A 19,256-nucleotide genomic window follows, 5' to 3' on the forward strand; every position below is an offset into this window, starting at 1 on the left:
CTCCCTATCACATGGAGTTTCCACAGGAATCACTGCAGGTTAACAGGCAACTCTACTGGTCACTGAGGCCACCACTGCTCTGAGGCCAAGGCTCTTGGGGTTTGGCAGCTCCATCACATTGACCAACAAGCCCTAGGAAAAGCCCAAACTTTCTGGAAGCTCTGCAACACAGGAAAGCTGGCCTTCTGCTGCTTCCCACATCCCAGCCAAAGAAGCCTCTAATCACTGGGGAAGGGGTCTTTAATCCATGCGCAGTCCCAAATATATATGCAGAACCATAGCAAATTGTTTCTTGTTTGGAGCAAGAGCTAGTATTATGCCATGTCTCCATCGAGTGCCCTCTCTCAGACAATATTCAGACATCAAGCCAACTCCCTCTAATCACGAGGGGCAGAAGGAAGAGAGGGAAGATCTACCCACCTTCCTCTAGCATCAGTGAGCCTGATTCCTCCACTTCTATCCATGCAAATAGTCCTACTGCAACTGGAAAGTCATGAAATCTGGCACTGCAGAACAGAGGGTATTTGAGGAGAGAAAGAGGAGAAATTAACAGGATTTTTGGAGGAGAGAAATTGTTTCGAGCCTTGGCACCAGGACTCTATTGCAAAATGCTCGTTCAAATCCTAAAGCAGCGTGCAAAGCACACACACACAAGGGAGGAGGCACCCGTACTTTCTCTCTGAGCCATGGAGCCCCGCAAGGCCTCCTCCGTCCTCCCCCACCCGCGCGTGCCCTGGCAGACTGCATCAGCCAAACTGGATAGAGGGGATTGGACTTGTTTACAGACACACCACTAGCTGCTTAAAGGGGCTCTAAATCCGTGTTTGATGTGCAAACCGTCAGCTTTGCTACTGTGCCTTTGTCAAGCAGCCCGGGCTCTGCTCATCCTTGTGTGTGTCTCTCTCTCTCAATTAAGATTAAAAGCGCCTTGTGCCATCATCCGCTCTCAAGGTAAGCCCCTCTGTAGTGCCAGTGCTGTACCCTGTCTGCTGCCTCGCCTTTATCTGATCCATTTGGAAACGACTTTTATATTCTCATTAGCCTCCTCGCCTGCCCTCCCCTCCCACACGCACACTCCCCCTGAGGCATTTCAGCATACTTGCTCTACCTTTGCAGATGTTGTTAAGCCTCTTACTGAATCTCACCAACACAGGCTGCCTCTGTATGTTCCTAAGGAAGTACAGACCCCATTATACATACTTTTCCTTTCTTCCTCCATTTGGCATATTATATCCCCATCGTGACTGCAATTTAATTAGCACCAAGGAAGGCATTCTCCAGCATTTTCCACTGCAGAACACCACCAGAAGAGAAGGACGCAGCAGAAAAATCAAGTCCGCAGGGTCAAAGGCAGGGAGAGACCTTTCACGTTTCCTAGGGAAACTGCCTGGGAGCTCTGGGCATCTCCAAAGCTTATTTTTCCAGGTAGGCTCTACATGTAGTCCCCACAACTGCAGTCCTGCAGACTCTCAGCACTTGGGTGAAGTAGCTCTCCTCACTTCTCTGCCAAGGGAGTATCTCTCTGCCCAAGAGCCAACCTCACCTCTCAGCAGCTGGATTAGCTACCCCCAGGTTTAATAAATAAGTAATAAACAAATAAAAGTCCAACACTGGCCAGAGAAGAAGGAGGAGATTAAACCTAGCAGCTGGACATAAGCCCAGTGTAGACATAACTTAGACTTCAAAAGGGGAGCTAGATATCAATTCGATCAATGAAGAGCAACAGAGATGGCAGAGAGGCAAGTGCCTTTCCTTTACACTACAATCTCTGATCCTCCACAATTTACTGCTCTTTCACTCTGCGTTGGAAACAACAAACACCTGCACACTTGAAATTTGCACAACCATTTGGTGAACAGACATTTATCCAGGGACTATAGAAAGCAGCGCTCTCTATTTTGCAAGTACAAGCACCTCCACTCCCCGTCACAAAGGAAGGCAGAGAATGCAGAAGTTCTACTATTCTTAAAAATCTGAGGACTTGATACTGTCAACAGCCAACCCAGATGAGAAGGAAGGAAGAATATAGTGAGAGAGGGTGCAGATGAGTAAAATCCTGAACCAGTGAGATGGATTTCCTCAGCCAGTTAAGAATTCAGAGTTACAAACAGGGCAGCTCTTCCCGAAACCCAGGACACCCCCTGGGACCTAAGGAAATCCAAGTGCCTCAGTGGTAATTGTAATAAATCTCTAGTGCCGCAGAGCAAGCCCAACACACGCAAGTTTGCTCCATGATTAAGAGATCTCTGTAATACCTTAAGGTCCCCAGTGGGCCCAGAGCAGTGAGATACAGCTAACATGCATCACACACATAAGAATATCTCAATCATTACCACAGCTGACGGTGGCTCCGAAGCCAATCGATAGGGCAATTAGATTTTATCAGTACACGCCTCTCGGCCACCTACTTCTGCTGTCGTTGCAAAAGCCTCAGTTACCCCTGCCAGTTCCGGGCCTCCAGATGTCTTACTGAGAAGCACCGGTTGGAGCAGACTTTTGCTTTTTTTGTAGATTTTTGCTGGTGGTATTCTTTATTCCTTTAAAGGTCCGGTATCAGGGGACACTTCAAACATGAGTTAAGCTGTCAGCTATTCTTATCGAGACGTCTTGCTTCAGTGCACACACGAGCAGGGGGGAACACCACCCCACCCCCAAATCTCTCATATGCTGAATCTCTAGAAGTAGGCTACAATCCACATCTATTCCGTATTGTCACGGTGGAACAACACCACAGAGGTCCAGCAGAGAAGTTAGGGAGGACAAGGCAGGAAACTGAGCTCTGTTGTTCAGTCATCTTGGGCAAATGTCCCTTTCTGTCTCTGTTGACTCCTGCGCCTGGTGGAAGGCATTATGCATCTTGTCCAACATTTCTGATGAAACTTTACTTGCTGGCAACATAACTACCTCCCTTTCCCCTTTATCACTGTAGACTGGCAATAAGAGTCTTGCCATTTTTTGTAAGTGTGTTTTCGAAGCGCTGTAGCTCTCAGATTTGCTAGGTCGGATTTCCATAGATGCTGAACTTACCAACACATCACAATCACTACACTGGTCTTAATTACACCTAAGTGATTCAACAGATAGCATAGCCATTTGGTTTTGATGACTCCAGACTCTTTCCACCTGTCTGGGCAAGATCCAAAGTACAGTGACTTTTTTGTCCCAGCTATCCCAAGCCCTAAGACTGCACCTCCTCTAGGCTTATCGTTCCAAACAGCTAGCGCTTGCCACTGCGTTACGAGACCCACTGAGGTGGGTTATTAAATCCTTGTCTAGTCAGGGCCAAATCTTATCTGAGTCTTTCAGGACCCAGTTGTTTTCTACGTCTTTCAGCTTCTGCTGTCCCAAACTAAGCTCTTCAGTCTCTCTGTTCCCAAATATAGCCTTCACCATTGACATAAAGTGACCTGTTTTCACTTAAAAACTACCCATAAGCCTTCCAAGGATATTAATATCAGTGCTGCTCTTCCAACCAAAGGCTTTATATGTGCCAGCAATACATGAGTCTCTTCAGCCCCTTGTGACCTGAACATCAGCCCAGCTCTAGCTTGAACCCCGACTCCAGTCTCACCTATCTCCCAGAACTCATAAAAGCCCCAGAACTAACTATACACCATTATTTTCAGCCCCTTTCTGCATTTCAAAGACCATTAAAGAGCCAGTAATACTTCTCATTTTCCAGTCTATGCTGTTCAAAACTATAGCACTGCCTCTAATCCCGGTTTTAACTATAAATCAAGGAACTCCCTCACAGAATTAATCATAAACCAAGCAATCCTGCCAACTTCAGCCCTCTTCTTAACCCCACGGGCCCTGCAACGAGCAAATCTCTTCCATTTGTGCTATCCTTGTTCTCAATCCTTTCCTTAGCCTCAGCGACAGCCCAGAAGCCACATACCCTTCTGAATCCTGCTTTAGCAGCACACACTCACCGCTCATCCTGCCCACGTAGAATTTGCAGTCTGAGCTGCAGAGCAGCCTCCGGAGCGTTCAGCCTCTACTGGCTGGGACTCCGTGCCTAACTTCAAACCACAAATGCTAAACAAGCAACAGAAAACATTTTAGCAGCAGATTCCAACTTACTTTGAGAGCACTGCAGCCTATAGTCATGAGCGATGCAGGAGTTTTTAAACATATTGGCATTAACATAATTTATTCAGCATTGTCCATCTCCAAATGCCTTTTTAAGAGTGAGATTCTCATAACCCAAATACAGAGTATTGTTCTCAAAGGCATACAATGCAAACAGCAGACAACTGGGAGCACATTTCTTTTTCCCTTATTGTTTTAACTAAGTGGTTTAAACAACAGCCAGTCTTTTAGACTAACCCAAAACACTAACTCTCTTAAAATTATATATGTAGCAATTAGTTATACCATTCTCCCCTTCCAATCCTGCCAGTAAAAACAAACAGAACCAAGACATAAACCAAAGAATCGGCATCAGCTACAAATCCCAGTATATTTTGCTTCTGTTCCCTTGACTTGCATGTCCAGGAGGTGGTGACACTGGTACCAGTTCAGACTCTAAAGTCGGAGCTGGCAGGTTCCGCATAGACTTTGGCAAATGAGCCTTCCCTTAATCAAACAAGCACATAGAGTGACATGCTCCAGGCAGGAGGGAAAAATTGGAGATAAACTGTCCCCGTGGAGTCGTGACAATGCCCCCTCTCTCCCTTTAGATACCTAATCTCCCCACCATCCCCCCCCACCTACTCTTTTGCTGGTCAACTCCAAATCTGTCACGTCCTGAAAAGCTCTGTCACCTGCTTGGTGGCCTCTTGGGTGAGGTGAGTCTTCTCTTTTTCAGACTTCCATCGAGGTCCCAGCCAAGCACCGCTGTCCTCACTGCTACAACATGAGTACAGTGCCTATGTTTCATATTTCTTACTGTTTCTTATGGTTAAGAAGCGATCCAGAGAACCTCAAACATAAATTCTAACAAAATAAGGATGAGGACTTCTACATCTATTCTTTTCTACTGCTTAACACTGATGGGAATGAAAAAGTACCCTTTGCCTTTCTGGAATCCTATGGATCTCAAAGAATTTCAGCAACGCTGATCAAGCCCAGAAGTTTCTCTGCAAAGCAAATAATATTAAAAACCATTTTAACATACAGGGTCCTCTGAGACATATAGACTCAAGCGAATCATACAGAAAAACCTAACTCTGGCCAGTTTGGCTCTTAGAGCTGTGTAGGAAAAGGGGCTGTGGAGACAGGTTAATGAAGAGAATACGGAGATTCAGCTGTGAAAGCAAAGGCTGGGAGCTGCCCACGGCTGCTTTACAAACGTACCACAAATCCCCCAGCCCAGCACAACACATATTGGGACACTTTGCTGCAAAAGTAGTCACCACCAGTATAAATTTCACTGCAGACAGGAGGAACCTTTCTGGAAAGGGGTCAAGCCTCATGCAAAAGGCAAACCAGGTACCTGTCATGTTTCTGAATATCCTCCAAAGACACTCCCAAGGCATATGAGATGTGGTGTTGCCTTCAGAGCCGGGGTTAAGTTATACAGTCAATAGAAAGACTTACAAGAAAATATGAACAAAACCACAAACATGCAGATATTCAAGAAAGGCCTACATTAACATACAGAGAGAGATCCAATTCTGATTTGGAGGGACAGGGATCGCTCAACATAAAAACCAGCATAACTCCCAGGTTTTGTGCAACTTTTATTTATAATCAAAAGCAAATCATAGATTCTGCAAGCAACAAGCAGACCTCCAGTTTATTATCAGTGCCTCACTTGTTGACTGATGCGTATCTATCACCAAAGCATCCTTGCCCACAGCTCTCTCCCTTACTGACACAGTGCAGGATCCAAGAGGAGCGCTTCTGGTTTCACCACGTTAAGTTGAAACCAGGTGAAGTTCCCACAAAAGCCAGGTAGCACTACAAAACCAAACAATCATGGTCTCAAAGGAGTTGGCAGGCACAGAGGCAGCATGGGGAACCTCTGATTAATGAAATCACAAATCAAACCATGCTCTCTGCAAGGTCTTTCTGCTTCACTTGACACTAACCCTGGGGACATTTCACTTCTTTGCTGGCGCAAGCTCCTTTGCCAGTAGTTTAACACAGACCGCTAGATTTGAGAATAACACAGGGCTGAGATCTCAAAAGGACTTTAACATCACCATGAAATCCTTTCCATGTTAATCTTTAGCCAGAATATTAAAAGCCTTCATATAGCTCGCTCCAAAGTGTAACACAAACAGCCACAGAAAAGCTGCTGAAAACATGAACAAATGAGGGAGTGAAAGAGAGAGGAGGGAAGGCAACAAACCCAAACCAGCACAACCTGCTCCAGTCGCTTACCTGCTGCTCCTAAGCCAACGTCGATGCTGTTTCTCTTGAATTCACAGCGGCTCTGGGTCTCTGGCATAACGAGCTGACGGCTCTGATGCAGGTTGGAGATGATAGTGGAAAGGTCGTTATCACGGCTGCAACAGAGCAGAAAAGCACCAAGTTAAGGAAATCCTATTTGCCACCACATAATTGATTTTTGTGTGTATGAGCGTACGCGTGTGCGCACGCAAGATTCTTTTGTTTGCCCCTGACACAGCTGTATTTCAAGAAAGGTTCTCCCCCTCCTACCCATCAGGTTCCTAGGTAACCTCCTCTGGTTTTGGGGAGCGGAGACCAAGTGCAAAGCGCTTCCCAAACTGCACTCTCATTTCCCATAAAGGACTCTGCAGCTGCCAGAGCTCCTGATTTCAGTTTTGCCAGATATAACTTGCGTGGGCCAGAACTTACATCTCAGATGGAAAAACTGAAAGTGTAGGAATTGGCAGATCTATTCCAGAATTAATAGGAAACTTGAACTGAAATAACTGATAGTTTTCTATCAGTTGCCACCCTTCTATTCTTAAAAAAAGTAAGTTTTTCCATTCCGTCACTGTTGGAACACAAGGCTACTTTATTTACTTGAATAATAGTTTTTCTTTTTAGAGAGAAACCCACCATGAACCCGGACATCAGCATTACTCAGAGCTGAGAGTACAGATTTATTTACAAAACTAATTTTCAACTCTTCATTCTAACAGATCCTGAAACAATGCTCTCTTCCTTCTGGGAAAAGAGAATACATTAGAGCAGTTCAGCATTATTTTGCCTGTTATCCTTGCATCAGATTGCTGCTAAGTAGGCTAGTTTAGTCTTCCCCCCCCCTTCTATGGAGAGGGAGAACACAAAAAGACATTCACTGTAGCAGATACTGCAGTTCAGCTGGCAAATGCTTCTGCTTGCAAACCGCTATCCACTTGCAAAATATTTCTGAATAAATGATACACAAACACTGAAGAGGAAGAACAAGCTAAAACGTATACATGATACTAAATAGAAATGCTGGAATGTCTCCCTTTTGTTTGTTTGCGGTATGTGTTAAATCACCCATCCTTCTAGCGCAAGGTGCCTGCCCCAAGCTAAATGTGGCTATTTTTCTTCCTCCCCTCTTTCTAAATGGAAGATGACAGCCAGAAGAACCAGAGACACTTACAAAAAATTATACATATTAGAAATACTGCCCTCCCTCCCACATCCACAGCTCCCTCCCCACCTCTACTCACATGACAAGAGCACCCAGTCTGTGCTGCTGTGACACACAGCACATGACCACCAACTCACTGGTGCAGAGGAGAGTGTCCTCACCTGGGACCGGCAGGACAACACGGAGGGTGCATTATCTGCAGAATTACCTAGCAATGATCTTCCTTTAAATATCCCCCTCTTATCCCCCCTTACCTCCTCCCCACCTGCTGCACCCCCACCTACAGGCTATCAGCACTGGCAACAGGAGCAGATCTGCTCAAATGCTCCAGAGAGCCCATCCCTAGTGCAGAAGCAGGGGCTAATCTGTCGTCTAGCTCTCTGCTAATCAGATAAGTTTATGACAGAAAGTCTTTAGACAGAGGTACTTTCAGCGGGCGTCTGGCTCCAGATTTTCGCAAGATGTAGCAGACAAAAACAGACTCGCATTTCAGCAGCCGCTGTCATGTTCCCTGCTGCTCCCCCCGCGCGCTCCCCCCACCCCCAATCTCAGCAATGAGATAGGATGCTCGGATCTCAAAGCCTTTGAGCACCCATTGCATCTTCCTCCGCTAAACCAGTTCAGATTCCTCCTTATGCAAGCAGAAGGCTAATTACTTAAGCAAGCCCACAGGTGAGTGGGAAGCCCATTTCTCCTGTGCCAAGCAGTTTTGGGTCTTATCCTCTTTTAGCTGCCACCTTTAAGATGCATTATGCAAATATTTTGGTGTCTTAAGTCATTTATGGGATTAATGTGAAGTGATTATCAGTTCTTTTTAATCATGCCAATCAATAACTGGATGTCAGGGACAGAGGACAAATACAGATAAACGCTGCCATCAGCACAATGCTCAGGAAAGGGCGGAGGAGATGAGCCAGAAGTGCAGAGGGAGAAAGGCAGGGAGTAGGAAGAGAAAAATGGGATAATTACATCTTCGCATTTGCAGAGTGTCTTGCATCCCAATTGAGCCCAAAGCACCTCCGATACGTAAACACATTAAGAGAGCTACAAGAAAGAATTGTTTTATCCACCACTAAAATGCAACTATCTCTCTTTCTGGAAAAGAGCGTAGCAACTCCTTAACATGACTGGATTCTCCAAAACACGAAAGGTGCAGAACACCACAATATATCCACTGAAACTAAAACCGGGAGATCTACGTGGAAGGAAACGTTACCACACTGGAAGTGGTTCAACAATCTTGTGGCTTTAGGAGATTTTTCATGGCCTTAAAATCGAAATCATCATGATATGCAAAGGTACACGAGCAAGTCGTAACTCCGCACGCGAGCAGACACCACAGGCTGATGGGGACACTCTACAGGCTTTGAATTCAACTCAGTCTACCTGAGCAGTTAGGCAGGATCCCAGGAAAACACGACTTTGCTGGAATACCTTTGCAGAAGGCAAACTGAACACCAAGGTGACATTGAGAGGAAAGGGAAGAAAGATTAGAGAGATAAGGCAAAAAGGCCGAGACAGCTTTTAACACATCAAACTGTCCCCAGGAGTTGTTCCTTTTGTCTTAGTGCATGGGAGGTTTGAAGCAGAGACTGCCTTTTTGTTCTGGGCTTGTTCTACACCTGGCACAATGGGAGGTAGCTTATAGCTGGGGCTCAGTCTTAGTATGAGACAAGAGAGTGAATGGTAACCAGAGCTTCTTAAGAAAAAATGAGATCCCTTTGTGCGTAGGTGAAGACTTCAAGCATTTTTTTTAAATCTTGTAGGCCAAGCTGGCCCCAGCAAATACAGCTCCATACAGCCGCAGCCAGACTCCAATGATTGTGTGGACTCTAATTAAGGGACACACTTGCGTAAGGCTCTGCTTAGACCACAGAGGACTTTCTACCACCATGTTGGATCAACAGAATAAAACACCAGCGTTGGTTCTGCAGCTGACAACTCTCCCACCTCCAACTTACCCATGACTGCATGAGAATAAACAAACATAATTTTTACAAGAGACCCTCCACTGATCAAAGTCCAACTAATTGCTTTCATCCCAATGTCATTTAACAAAGGTAGTGAAAGTTTAACTTTTAACTGAGTCTCAGTTCTTCAGGTACTCCACCAGTTACTCAGCACTTTAGCCAGGAAGAAGGGCTCTGCCCAGCTACCTGCAATTTTCAGAAATTACCTGCTTTTGCACACTTGCTACCTCAGACTGCAGCACTGCAACTGCACTCCCAGCCCTGAAACCACATTGTCTTCTGCTGGTTGGCCCTGCACGAAGACAAAAGACACAGCACTACCACAGGTTTGGGAGATCTGCCTGGTCCATATACCAAAAGTTGCAAAACATGAGTTATAACTCCAGCCTGGCCAAACTCCTTCACAACTCAGCCCTGCCCAGGCCCTCCCCTACCCCTCAGCCCTGAGGAGAACACCTCAGCCAAACCACAATCACCAGCCCTACAACACAGGGCAGGCAGACACCTACCTCAGCTCTGCCTTGTCCATTTGCCATAAAAATCCTAGAAACAGCCTAGCATGTTTCTCCACAGAAAACAGCTATTTGAAAAATTTAACCAACCACTTACCTTCTTCTGAAGGCAAACTGAGCCCAGCACAACGTGCTCCCCTCGGCAGAGCAGCCCCATCACCCAGCAAACACCTGCAGCTGTGCGAAACGGGGAGCACCTGGGCTCGGCCAGTGCCCACCCAGTGCTGGGCTGCCAGGTGGTCAGTGTTAGCCCTCCGCCCCGTGGTTCAGTTCCCTTTGACTAACTGGTTGCCATTTCCTCAGTCCCATTCCTCATTCTTCACTCCTACCTATCAGCTTCGGACTTTTGCACCCGTGCCCTGTAAAAGAGGTGCAATCCAGCACAGAAATGAGACCCTCTCCCTCAGCCCAAGTTACAGGGTATTCTCTGTAGGTTCAACTTGCTCACAACACAGGACAATGTTTCCAAAACACAGCAAGTCTCTTGGGGAAAAGGCTATTTGTTCCTCTGGGTTTACACACCACGTAACTTGCTCGCAGTAACCATAGAATCACAGACTGGTTTGGGTTGGAAGGGACCTTAAAGACCATCTAGTTCCAACCCCTCTGCCACAGGCAGGGACACCTTCCACTAGCCCAGGTTGCCCAAAGCACCGTCCAACCTGGCCTGGAACCCTTCCAGGGAGGGGGCAGACACAACTTCAGTTTAAAACCATTACCCCTTGTTCAATCCCTGTACTCCCTAATCAAGAGTCCCTCCCCCCTTTCCTGTAGCCCCTTTCAGTCCTGGGAGGCCGCTCTAAGGTCTCCCCAGAGCCTTCTCTTCTCCAGCTGAACCCCCCCAACTCTCTCAGCCTGTCCTCACAGGGGGGTGCTCCAGCCCCCCAAGCATCTTTGTGGCCTCCTCCGGCCCCACTCGAGCAGGTCCGTGTCCTTCTAATGTTGGTGTGCCCAGAGCTGGACCCAGCACTGCAGGGGGGGTCTCATGAGAGCAGAGCAGAGGAGGAGAATCCCCCCCTCGCCCTGCTGCCCACACTGCTCTGGGTGCAGCCCAGCACACGGGTGGCTTTCTGGGCTGCGAGCGCACGTTGCTGGCTCACAGTCAGTTTTCCATCTACTACTACCCCCAAATCCTTCTCCTCAGGGCTGCTCTCCATCCACTCCTCGCCCAGCCTGGATTTGTGCTTGGGGTTTCCCCAACCCATGTGCAGGACCTTGCACTTGGCCTTGTTGAACTTCATGAGGTCCTGTCATATACAGACCAGGCAACAAATTCATGGGCTCAGGGCTCCAGCAGGCAGAGCCAATGCAGGAATAAAGGTCCTTCCCTCTGAGGGAATACAGCAGGCAAAAGAATATCCAGCTCGCAGGACCTCGGGTCAAGATTCACAACAGACACTTTGGGGATACCAACACACATGTAGCAATGCCTAAAACTTGGCTGCTTGGTCTGGCACCGTGACTAATGGAACTGAAGGCAGGGACCTAGAATTGGGGTAAGGGAAACTGAACCGGGTGTGACAGCATCCCCTCTGAAGTCCTCATCAGCAAAAGCACAATTCTTGCACGACCTCAGGGGGAAGGCGCCCGCATTAAGGGGATTGGAGAGGGCTGGTCCTTCCCATGTAGAGGATTCCCCCATCTGTGTGCTGAAGCCAATAATTCCACCCAGGTGCTCACTTGCAGTCCCAGCAGGGTAGAGTCACACTCTGCTTTTCCTTTGTCTTGTCTCTGAGCCGCCGCTGGGTGCCTGTTAATGCAGGCAGTCCCCCATACATGCACTGACACATGCACACACAATCAGATTAAAGGTCTGATCCCTTCCAGTAGCATAATATTATATTTTAAAAACCGGATTAGAGAAGGGGGCTTGAGCAAGATACAGATCTCCTGAAAGGTCAAGGAGGAGACAAATGGCCTTCTGTAGGGCTGCAGGTTGCCATGGCAACATTCAGTTTGCATGGGTTTTGGTAATTAATGGTTTGGGGACCCACAGTAATACAGGTATGTGGTATTGGGGAACATGTTCTGAGACATGACTGTCTGGGCACTTCCATCTCATAGCAGCAAGTTTTGCTCTTGCAGTAAATTGAAGGGTAAAAAACTGAATACTTACTGTCAGGGATTCCAGAGGGCACGTGGCTGGTTGGCCACATCCAGATTTGTTTTCAAACTGGGAAGTGATTCAGTGTTCCTGACAGTCTCATAAACCCTTTCTTCTGATAGCTGGCTCAGGATGATCGAAGCTCTGATCACAAGACATGTTTTTTCAGGTCTTTCTGCTCTTTTGGTGGGCAAAGTTTTCGAAAAGATCTTGCAGCACTGCAAGATTTTTGAGTCTGAACTTCAAATCCAATACACGTTTAACCTCAATCTAAAAAGCTAAAATTCACCCTGTCCTATATCTGAACAGTGAATCTAAACATGTCTAGTAAAGATAAACTCCTGTTGTTGCTTTCAATTACAGCTGATGTGCTATTGCTCAGTCTCTATTTGAATCCATCATCCTGTTTTTGCAACATCATACTTAGCTGTGGCAAGAAGCAAAATGTTTAAAAAAGATGAGGATCTTGTGTGGCAAAGTAGTGTGTGATGACTGCTAATAAAGGAGTGAGATCCCATCTTCACAAAGATGTCCCTCCTACCAAGAAATCCAGTAAAGGTAGCAGCTACCTAACAGCACTGTAGACTTCCTAAAGGCCAACTCTGCAGCTTTGGGAACAGCCACACGTGGCACGGACCTTGTCATGAACCCAGCCTCATAAGGAAGACACGTTAACGAGGAGTAAAGCTGGTGGTAGTGACGTGTAGGTGCTTGTTTATTATGGTGCTCCACTAGCATCAGAGAAGTAACCATCCCACCAAACCTGCTATATATCTATCCTGCCTTTTCCTCACCCATTTATCCACTGACAAGAATGTCCTCGGCTTCTGCAAGCTGCTTTCCACCCAACAGGATTCCCATCCTGCCACTAGGCTCTGTCTTGCTGCCAAAAGCAACAGTTGGAGAAGTGGCTGGATATTACTATGGCTTGGGCAATTTTCAAATCCTAATGAAGAAAGGGCACAGGAGCAACAGATCCATTTACCAGGAATGCAGGAAAGCTGTGATAAGGGTTTTGCCTAAGCCACAACCAACTGAGCAGCTCACTAGTATGCCACAACTCAGGCCACGCGTGCTGCAAGCAGCAACCACAAAGCTTTAAAGGCCAAATCCAAATGGCTCCTTTACCTGGATGTAATATGAAATGAAAGCTGCTCTCTAACAAAATGGCTACCTGACCTTGGAGGGTATTTCTGAAAACACTGTACACTTGACCTGTTACACTGGCAACAAAAGAAAACTGCAGGGGAGCCCAGCATAGGAGGCACATGCCACAGGTTCCACGCTAGATCTGGGAAACAACGAAAAAAGTCTCTCTCATCCTAAAACCTCACGCTCAAAACCCAGTGAACACTGGCGCAGGACTCTGGGAGTAGAGTCAGGACAATGTGCAGCTCAGACGCAGATCAGAGCTGATAGTCTGAAATTCACTGTCACATCCTAATGCTCTGACACAAGGAGCCCGCTCTGCAAAGCAGCAATGAGACATACTAATAACTAACGGCTGCAAAAATTACCACTGGAGGAAAAGAAACCACATTGCTAATGTTCTCTACAAATGCTTTGATTGCTGCACTGTCTATGTTTAATGGAACTAACTGGTCCTCTGTCTCCCCCAAAACTGGTTGTTCTGATGAGGCTTTCTGTAATGGCAGTGTAATGGTCCACCAGTGGTCATTTGATAGCTGCACTGCTTACAGGAAAAGGCACCCGAGGGGAGAGACAGCCACATCAACAACTGGTGGAAACGTCACCCAGACAGAAGGTGTCTGTTTGGGACAAGATGCCACAGTAATCCACTGACTCATCTGTGGAGTCTGCAGAGAAGCACCTGCAGGACACCAGCTAAACCAGCAGCACTATCATTTCTGGCACACGCTGCATGAGCAACGTCATCTGGTCTGGCTAATGAGCCACAACCTGTGCTCAAGGAAGGAGAAGTCTATCATAGGGACTGCCACTGAACTGTCAGATTTGCTAACCGTGGCCGTCCCTTGGGACGTATAAATGAATTAGGAGCAAGCCCTTTCAGGGAGGCTGTGGTAACCAGACATGCAGCAATCCTGTGTGACTGACTTCTGGGAACAATAATCTTTTTTTCAGCAACATTTGCACCATCAGCCTCCGACTGGCAGCGTTTGAAGCCAGCAGCTCTTGCTCCAAGACCCTTCTGGTCCTGTCTTGTCCTCTGGTCCTCATGCTGAGCAGCATTTGGACCCTCCCTCCAGCCACCTCTCCTCTATCTCAAATAGCCCCAGCAAAGTAGTCCCTTACATCTGCTGAAGGCCACCTTCCCAGCCTGGTTTTGCAGCCAGCGTATTCAGCATGCAGTGACTTACGGAGGGGACTAGACAAATGAGGCAGACACCTCAGTCTCTTGGCCCCTTTGGCTCTTGGCCCCTTGAGTGAGGGTAAGCAGAGAGGTGCTGACAAAAGCCTGGGCTGCCCTGGCCCTGTAGGGCACCTGAGTGGAGACATACCCCCCCTGAGATCCTCGGGAGGTGGCAGCTTCCAGTGGTTGTTAACCCAAGCCGGATTCAGACTGGAAGCAATGCCTTTTAAATGTGTTTCATTTACAGACATTAGTAGCAACTGCATCTTTAACAAGGAGAAGGATGAGGAGACTAATGGATGGAGACAATTAACCAAAATATAAATCAGTGTCAGAGTCCCTGCATCCAGCAGAGGCAGCCAGGCGCCCGCAGGGTCTGGTGATCTCGCAACACACTGCTCAAAGTGACTGCAAAGAGTGATTGCACAGAGGGAGAGGGAGAGGGCAAGGAGAAAATTTGGTCAAAATTTAAATCCTTTCCAATAGTGGCTGCCTCCCTGTTTGCTGCAGCCCTCTCCGAAACAAGGAGGCAAAGTAACCTCACCACAAATGCCATGCCCCATCCATCCTCCTCACAGGGTGAGCCAGAATGAGTCCTGTGTGCCTCTTGGAGACTGTCCCTCCTGCTGGCAGGCAGGGATTGCTCTGCCCATGCTTTGAGCCACAAGATCACATACAATAACCTTTCAGTGCCTGATATCAGGCATAAAAAAGTGCAGGTCACTCTGCAGAGGAGGTATTTCACCTGTGGTGCAGCACCACTCAGCAGTGCCCAAAAAAGGCAGTGGTTAGGATATTTAGCACAAGTTTGAAACTCAAGCTGTTATTTTTCTACTCCAATTTCCTGCCCAGACTTTGCTGGCATGGCAGTTAACCGCTTTGTGCTGCTGTTCTCCACACACATGGGGATGCACAGGGGCACTGTGTGAGCAGGAGGCATTAGACACTGAGAGGCAACATGGTACTTCAGCAATAGGAGTTCTAGATATATCCAAGATAAAAAAGAGGGAGTGATATTCTCGGTAGATACAGAAACTGCAAGACAGCTGAGGAAATGGTGAATGAATCTACCACCAGATCAGACTGGGTAAGTCCTTTCCTAATACTTAATCAAATCAAAGGCAAACTGGGAAAACCCAGTCAAAAATGTATGATTGCCTTTGAAGGGATGCAAAGTAGGAAATTGATGCCAGGTTTGGAAGAGAAGAGAGACTCAGAAAAGTAGCATGGGAGGAAATAAAACTGAAAAATATTTCTTTTTAAATATGTTTCACTGGCTCTCCATCCCCTTAACGATCACACAGTAAGTGCAGGGATTATATTAAATTTTACTGATCAATACAGTTGCCATAAAACTGTCCCAACCCTCTGCCCCTCCCTACAATAAAGAAAAAAAAATCCAATATGCAAAAGAAGGAATGTCAGGGCTTGCAGGGGAGAAGACACAGGACATTGATTAAGCCAGGGCAAGTGGAGATCAGCGCAGGTGTGTGCCCACGCAGCCTCCACACAAACCCTCCTGTGTCACTCTGAGGAACACACGTGGGATTTCTTTTCCTCATTCTCAGCCTGACCGGACACAAGTCCGGTTCCAGATTATCTTTCAGTGGTACCCCTGGCTCAGGTAACAGCTTCACAGACTCTGTTTATTCTGCAGTGACTTCCTTCTATGTACCATCTGCACCCACTCTAGCCAGGCCAAGTCCCTTGCCTGGCCAGGTCGACACGCCAGGAATGACAGAGAATTTGCAGCTCCCAGGAGATCACAGTATTGCCAGAACCTGCAGAAACACAAGTGATCTTTTCTTCTCTGTCGACCTCCTCTACTCTCTCCTCACCATCTCCCCAAAAGACAAGCTCCTGGTGTAAGGATCAGAGCAGTGTCACAGCCAGACTGCTGTCAGAGTCATTTAGCAACAAGCAGACAGTGCGAGTGTGTCGCTCAGGGCTACCCAAACTGGAGCATACGCCCAGGGACAGGACAAGCATGTAAATCAGTCAGTGACTGTGTGAAGGGAATAATGAGCTTTTTATGGAAGCCATTAAAAGGAAAACCCAGATTGGTCTATAAATACTGTTGCATCATTACAGCTCTGAGAAACAACCTTATGTAACAGCACAACTATGTCATGTCAGGACTGGTGTAAAATAACCACTCAAAGGCTCTCGTATTGTTTAGTTAGCATTTTTTTAAACCCAAAACAAAACTAATAACCAATTTCCAAAGAAACATATGCACTTCAGCCCAGTCCTGGAAAAAAAAAAAAATCCACCTTCTGTCTCCCTGCTACACGCAGGTAAATCTGGAGCTGGTTAAAAGGACCTCGAAAGACAGCCATGACCTGGGGAGTGCTGGCCATTGTGCTGTCGCGAGAGAAATACCTGACTGCAGCTCCCACATAAAATGCCACCAATATCACTCCTTTTCCCTTAACCTGCAATGTCCAGCCTCTGTGGGCCATTTAATCACAGATTCATTGATTTTAAGCCCCAGAAGGGACCGTTATATCTACCTCGTCTGACCTCCTGCACAGAACCTGTCAGAAAATCACCCTATTGTACTCCCAGTTAATAGTGGCAGCTCAGAGTGAAAAAAATGTGTGACCTGTGTTTCTGTCCCCAGGAAGCAAATAGCTACCCTCCATCTCAGAACCACCACCACACTGAATCGAGCACTCTGGGAGTAAAATAATCTGTTTATTCCCAAGAGCTGATGAATCCTCTCAGCTTCTTCCTTACTAGTATGTAAACCTTCCTACCCAGTTGAAAAAAAGCACATTTCACAGGATGACCGCTCTGACTCCCCGCCACATGCGCAGCACCAAATCAGTGCAGGATTAACCATCTTCCAGTCCGGCAGAGCGGAAAGTCATCTTGGGATAAGAAATTCTGCAAAATAACTTTCTCCTCAGCATGTCTTGGTTTGCCCTGGCATGGCCTTTGAGTGCCAGAGGTCCTTGAGCAGACAGGCAAGGTCACTGTCTCTGACACTCCCAGGCAGTAAAACTAGGGTCACTGAGTCAGCAGAAACTGAGAAGGGATGTGGATCAGGGAAAGCTCGCAGCTCAGACCGATCAAGGGCTCTTCCCCTCCTCCCTCACTCCTGCTTATCACCTTGCACACAGCTCAAAACATCCAGCAACATCTCCCTTAATCACACAGTGCACAGCCAATACCTTTCCTCTCAGGTCGACGGTGGACAGAACAGCCAGAGCAGGATAAGACCTAAAGCTGGGCACAGGAGGATTTGGGTCAAGGATTTGAAGGCTCTGATCAGGTGCCTAAGAAAGAAGTGGATGGGGCCAGGGGTGCAAGGGAGAGCAGCAGAGTTTGTTTCTCTGTTAAACAATAGGCACCATGACCAGCTGACAGCCTGTGTCACTTTTCCATCAGAGACAGGCAGATAAAGCTCCAGGCAAAGAAGCTGGATGTAAGCGAGCATATGTATGTGCAGCTCCGAGAAGCAGAGGGGCTGCCTCCTTCCTCCAGACCTCTCTGTGCCTTTACTGCCTCTCCCCACCCCACTCACAGAATCACAGAATCATTCAGGTTGGAAAAGACCCTTGGGATCACCGAGTCCAACCATCAGCCCTACTCTACAAAGTTCTCCCCTACACCACATCCCCCAACATCTCATCTAAACGACCCTTAAACACACCCAGGGATGGTGACTCCACCCCCTCCCTGGGCAGCCTATTCCACTGTCTGACCACTCTTTCTGTGAAAAATTTTTTCCTAATGTCCAGTCTGAACCTCCCCTGAACTCCTCACACTCCAGGACCTCTCTGGTATAAGATGGGCAGTCTCAGTTCCTCTGACCTGCCACTTTGTGAACTGCAACGTGACAAACTGCTGGGAGGTGAGCTCCCTTGTCACGTACTTTCTGGCTCCCTCTTCTTATTTCCCCAAGTTCATCTCTAACTTCTCCATTTCCTGCAAAATCCTAGGCCCCGCATCTACCTGGTGACTGACATTTGTAGCCAGCAACGTGTTGGACACCACTTTCACATGCTCAACCAAGTGCAAACTGGCCCTGCTATTCAGGAATCCAGCTTGGGGCCTCTGACGCTCATGGAAAGGCTCCCACCTACCTCCACTGCCCCAGGAGTAAGCTGTACCCCATGACAATTTTGTGCTCTAGGCAGAAGACAGAAGCATGATTTCCAGCAGGCAAAGCTTAGGGCACAGCTGCCTCTCACTTCTTGGCTTATATTTTTATAACTCCTTGGTTATATTTTTATTGCTTGGTCTTTCGATTGCCTTTTAAAACTTTATCATTGATAAAAAATACCTTTTCAGTCACTCTGTCCTTCTTAGACATCAGTCTTGACAGACAACAACTTACCAGCACCCCACTTCTGTCTCTTGGGTACCTCCACCCATCAGACACAGGCAAAAAGGGAAGGAAAGGGGAAAGGCCAGGGAAGGGCAAAGAGGAAAGAGGGGGAGGTAAACAAGTTTTACCAACTGGAGGCAGCTGAGAGGCCTGAAAATCCCAACCCCAACCATGGGCAATACAGCCCCAATTCTCCCTGCAGATTTATCTTGAAAGAAAGAAAAATCATCCTGCAATGTCCCAAGCAAAATGCTCATAAAATTTCATTAATGTTCATGACAGTTCATAAAAATGATCAGTAGAGCTGGCAACTCCAAAATTAGGTGGAAATAAGTATAAAGATGGTTTTATTGTAATCCTGCTTTATCATTCAGCTCTCTGCAAGCCCATAAATAAAAATAAGATGGAACTACACCACATTGATGCTGGACTGGAGATGGGGAAGAGATAAAGCACTGAGATGAAGAGCAAACCCAGTCTATCATTACTGGCACCTTACTC

The 19,256-nt window shown here is 47.1% G+C and overlaps 1 protein-coding gene across 6 annotated transcripts in view; it reads right to left on the minus strand.

Moving 5' to 3' along the window:
- Positions 1-19,256, minus strand: part of SAMD11 (sterile alpha motif domain containing 11) — a 175,223-nt gene that overhangs the window by 50,163 nt on the left and 105,804 nt on the right. For all 6 annotated transcript variants that reach the window (XM_074848458.1, XM_074848456.1, XM_074848459.1 and 3 more), the window contains exon 5: positions 6,331-6,455. In XM_074848458.1, the coding sequence (XP_074704559.1) occupies positions 6,331-6,455 (125 nt within the window). The remainder of the gene's footprint in view (positions 1-6,330; positions 6,456-19,256) is intronic.

Source organism: Strix aluco, chromosome 22 (assembly GCF_031877795.1).
Source record: "Strix aluco isolate bStrAlu1 chromosome 22, bStrAlu1.hap1, whole genome shotgun sequence".
NCBI lineage: Eukaryota > Metazoa > Chordata > Aves > Strigiformes > Strigidae > Strix > Strix aluco.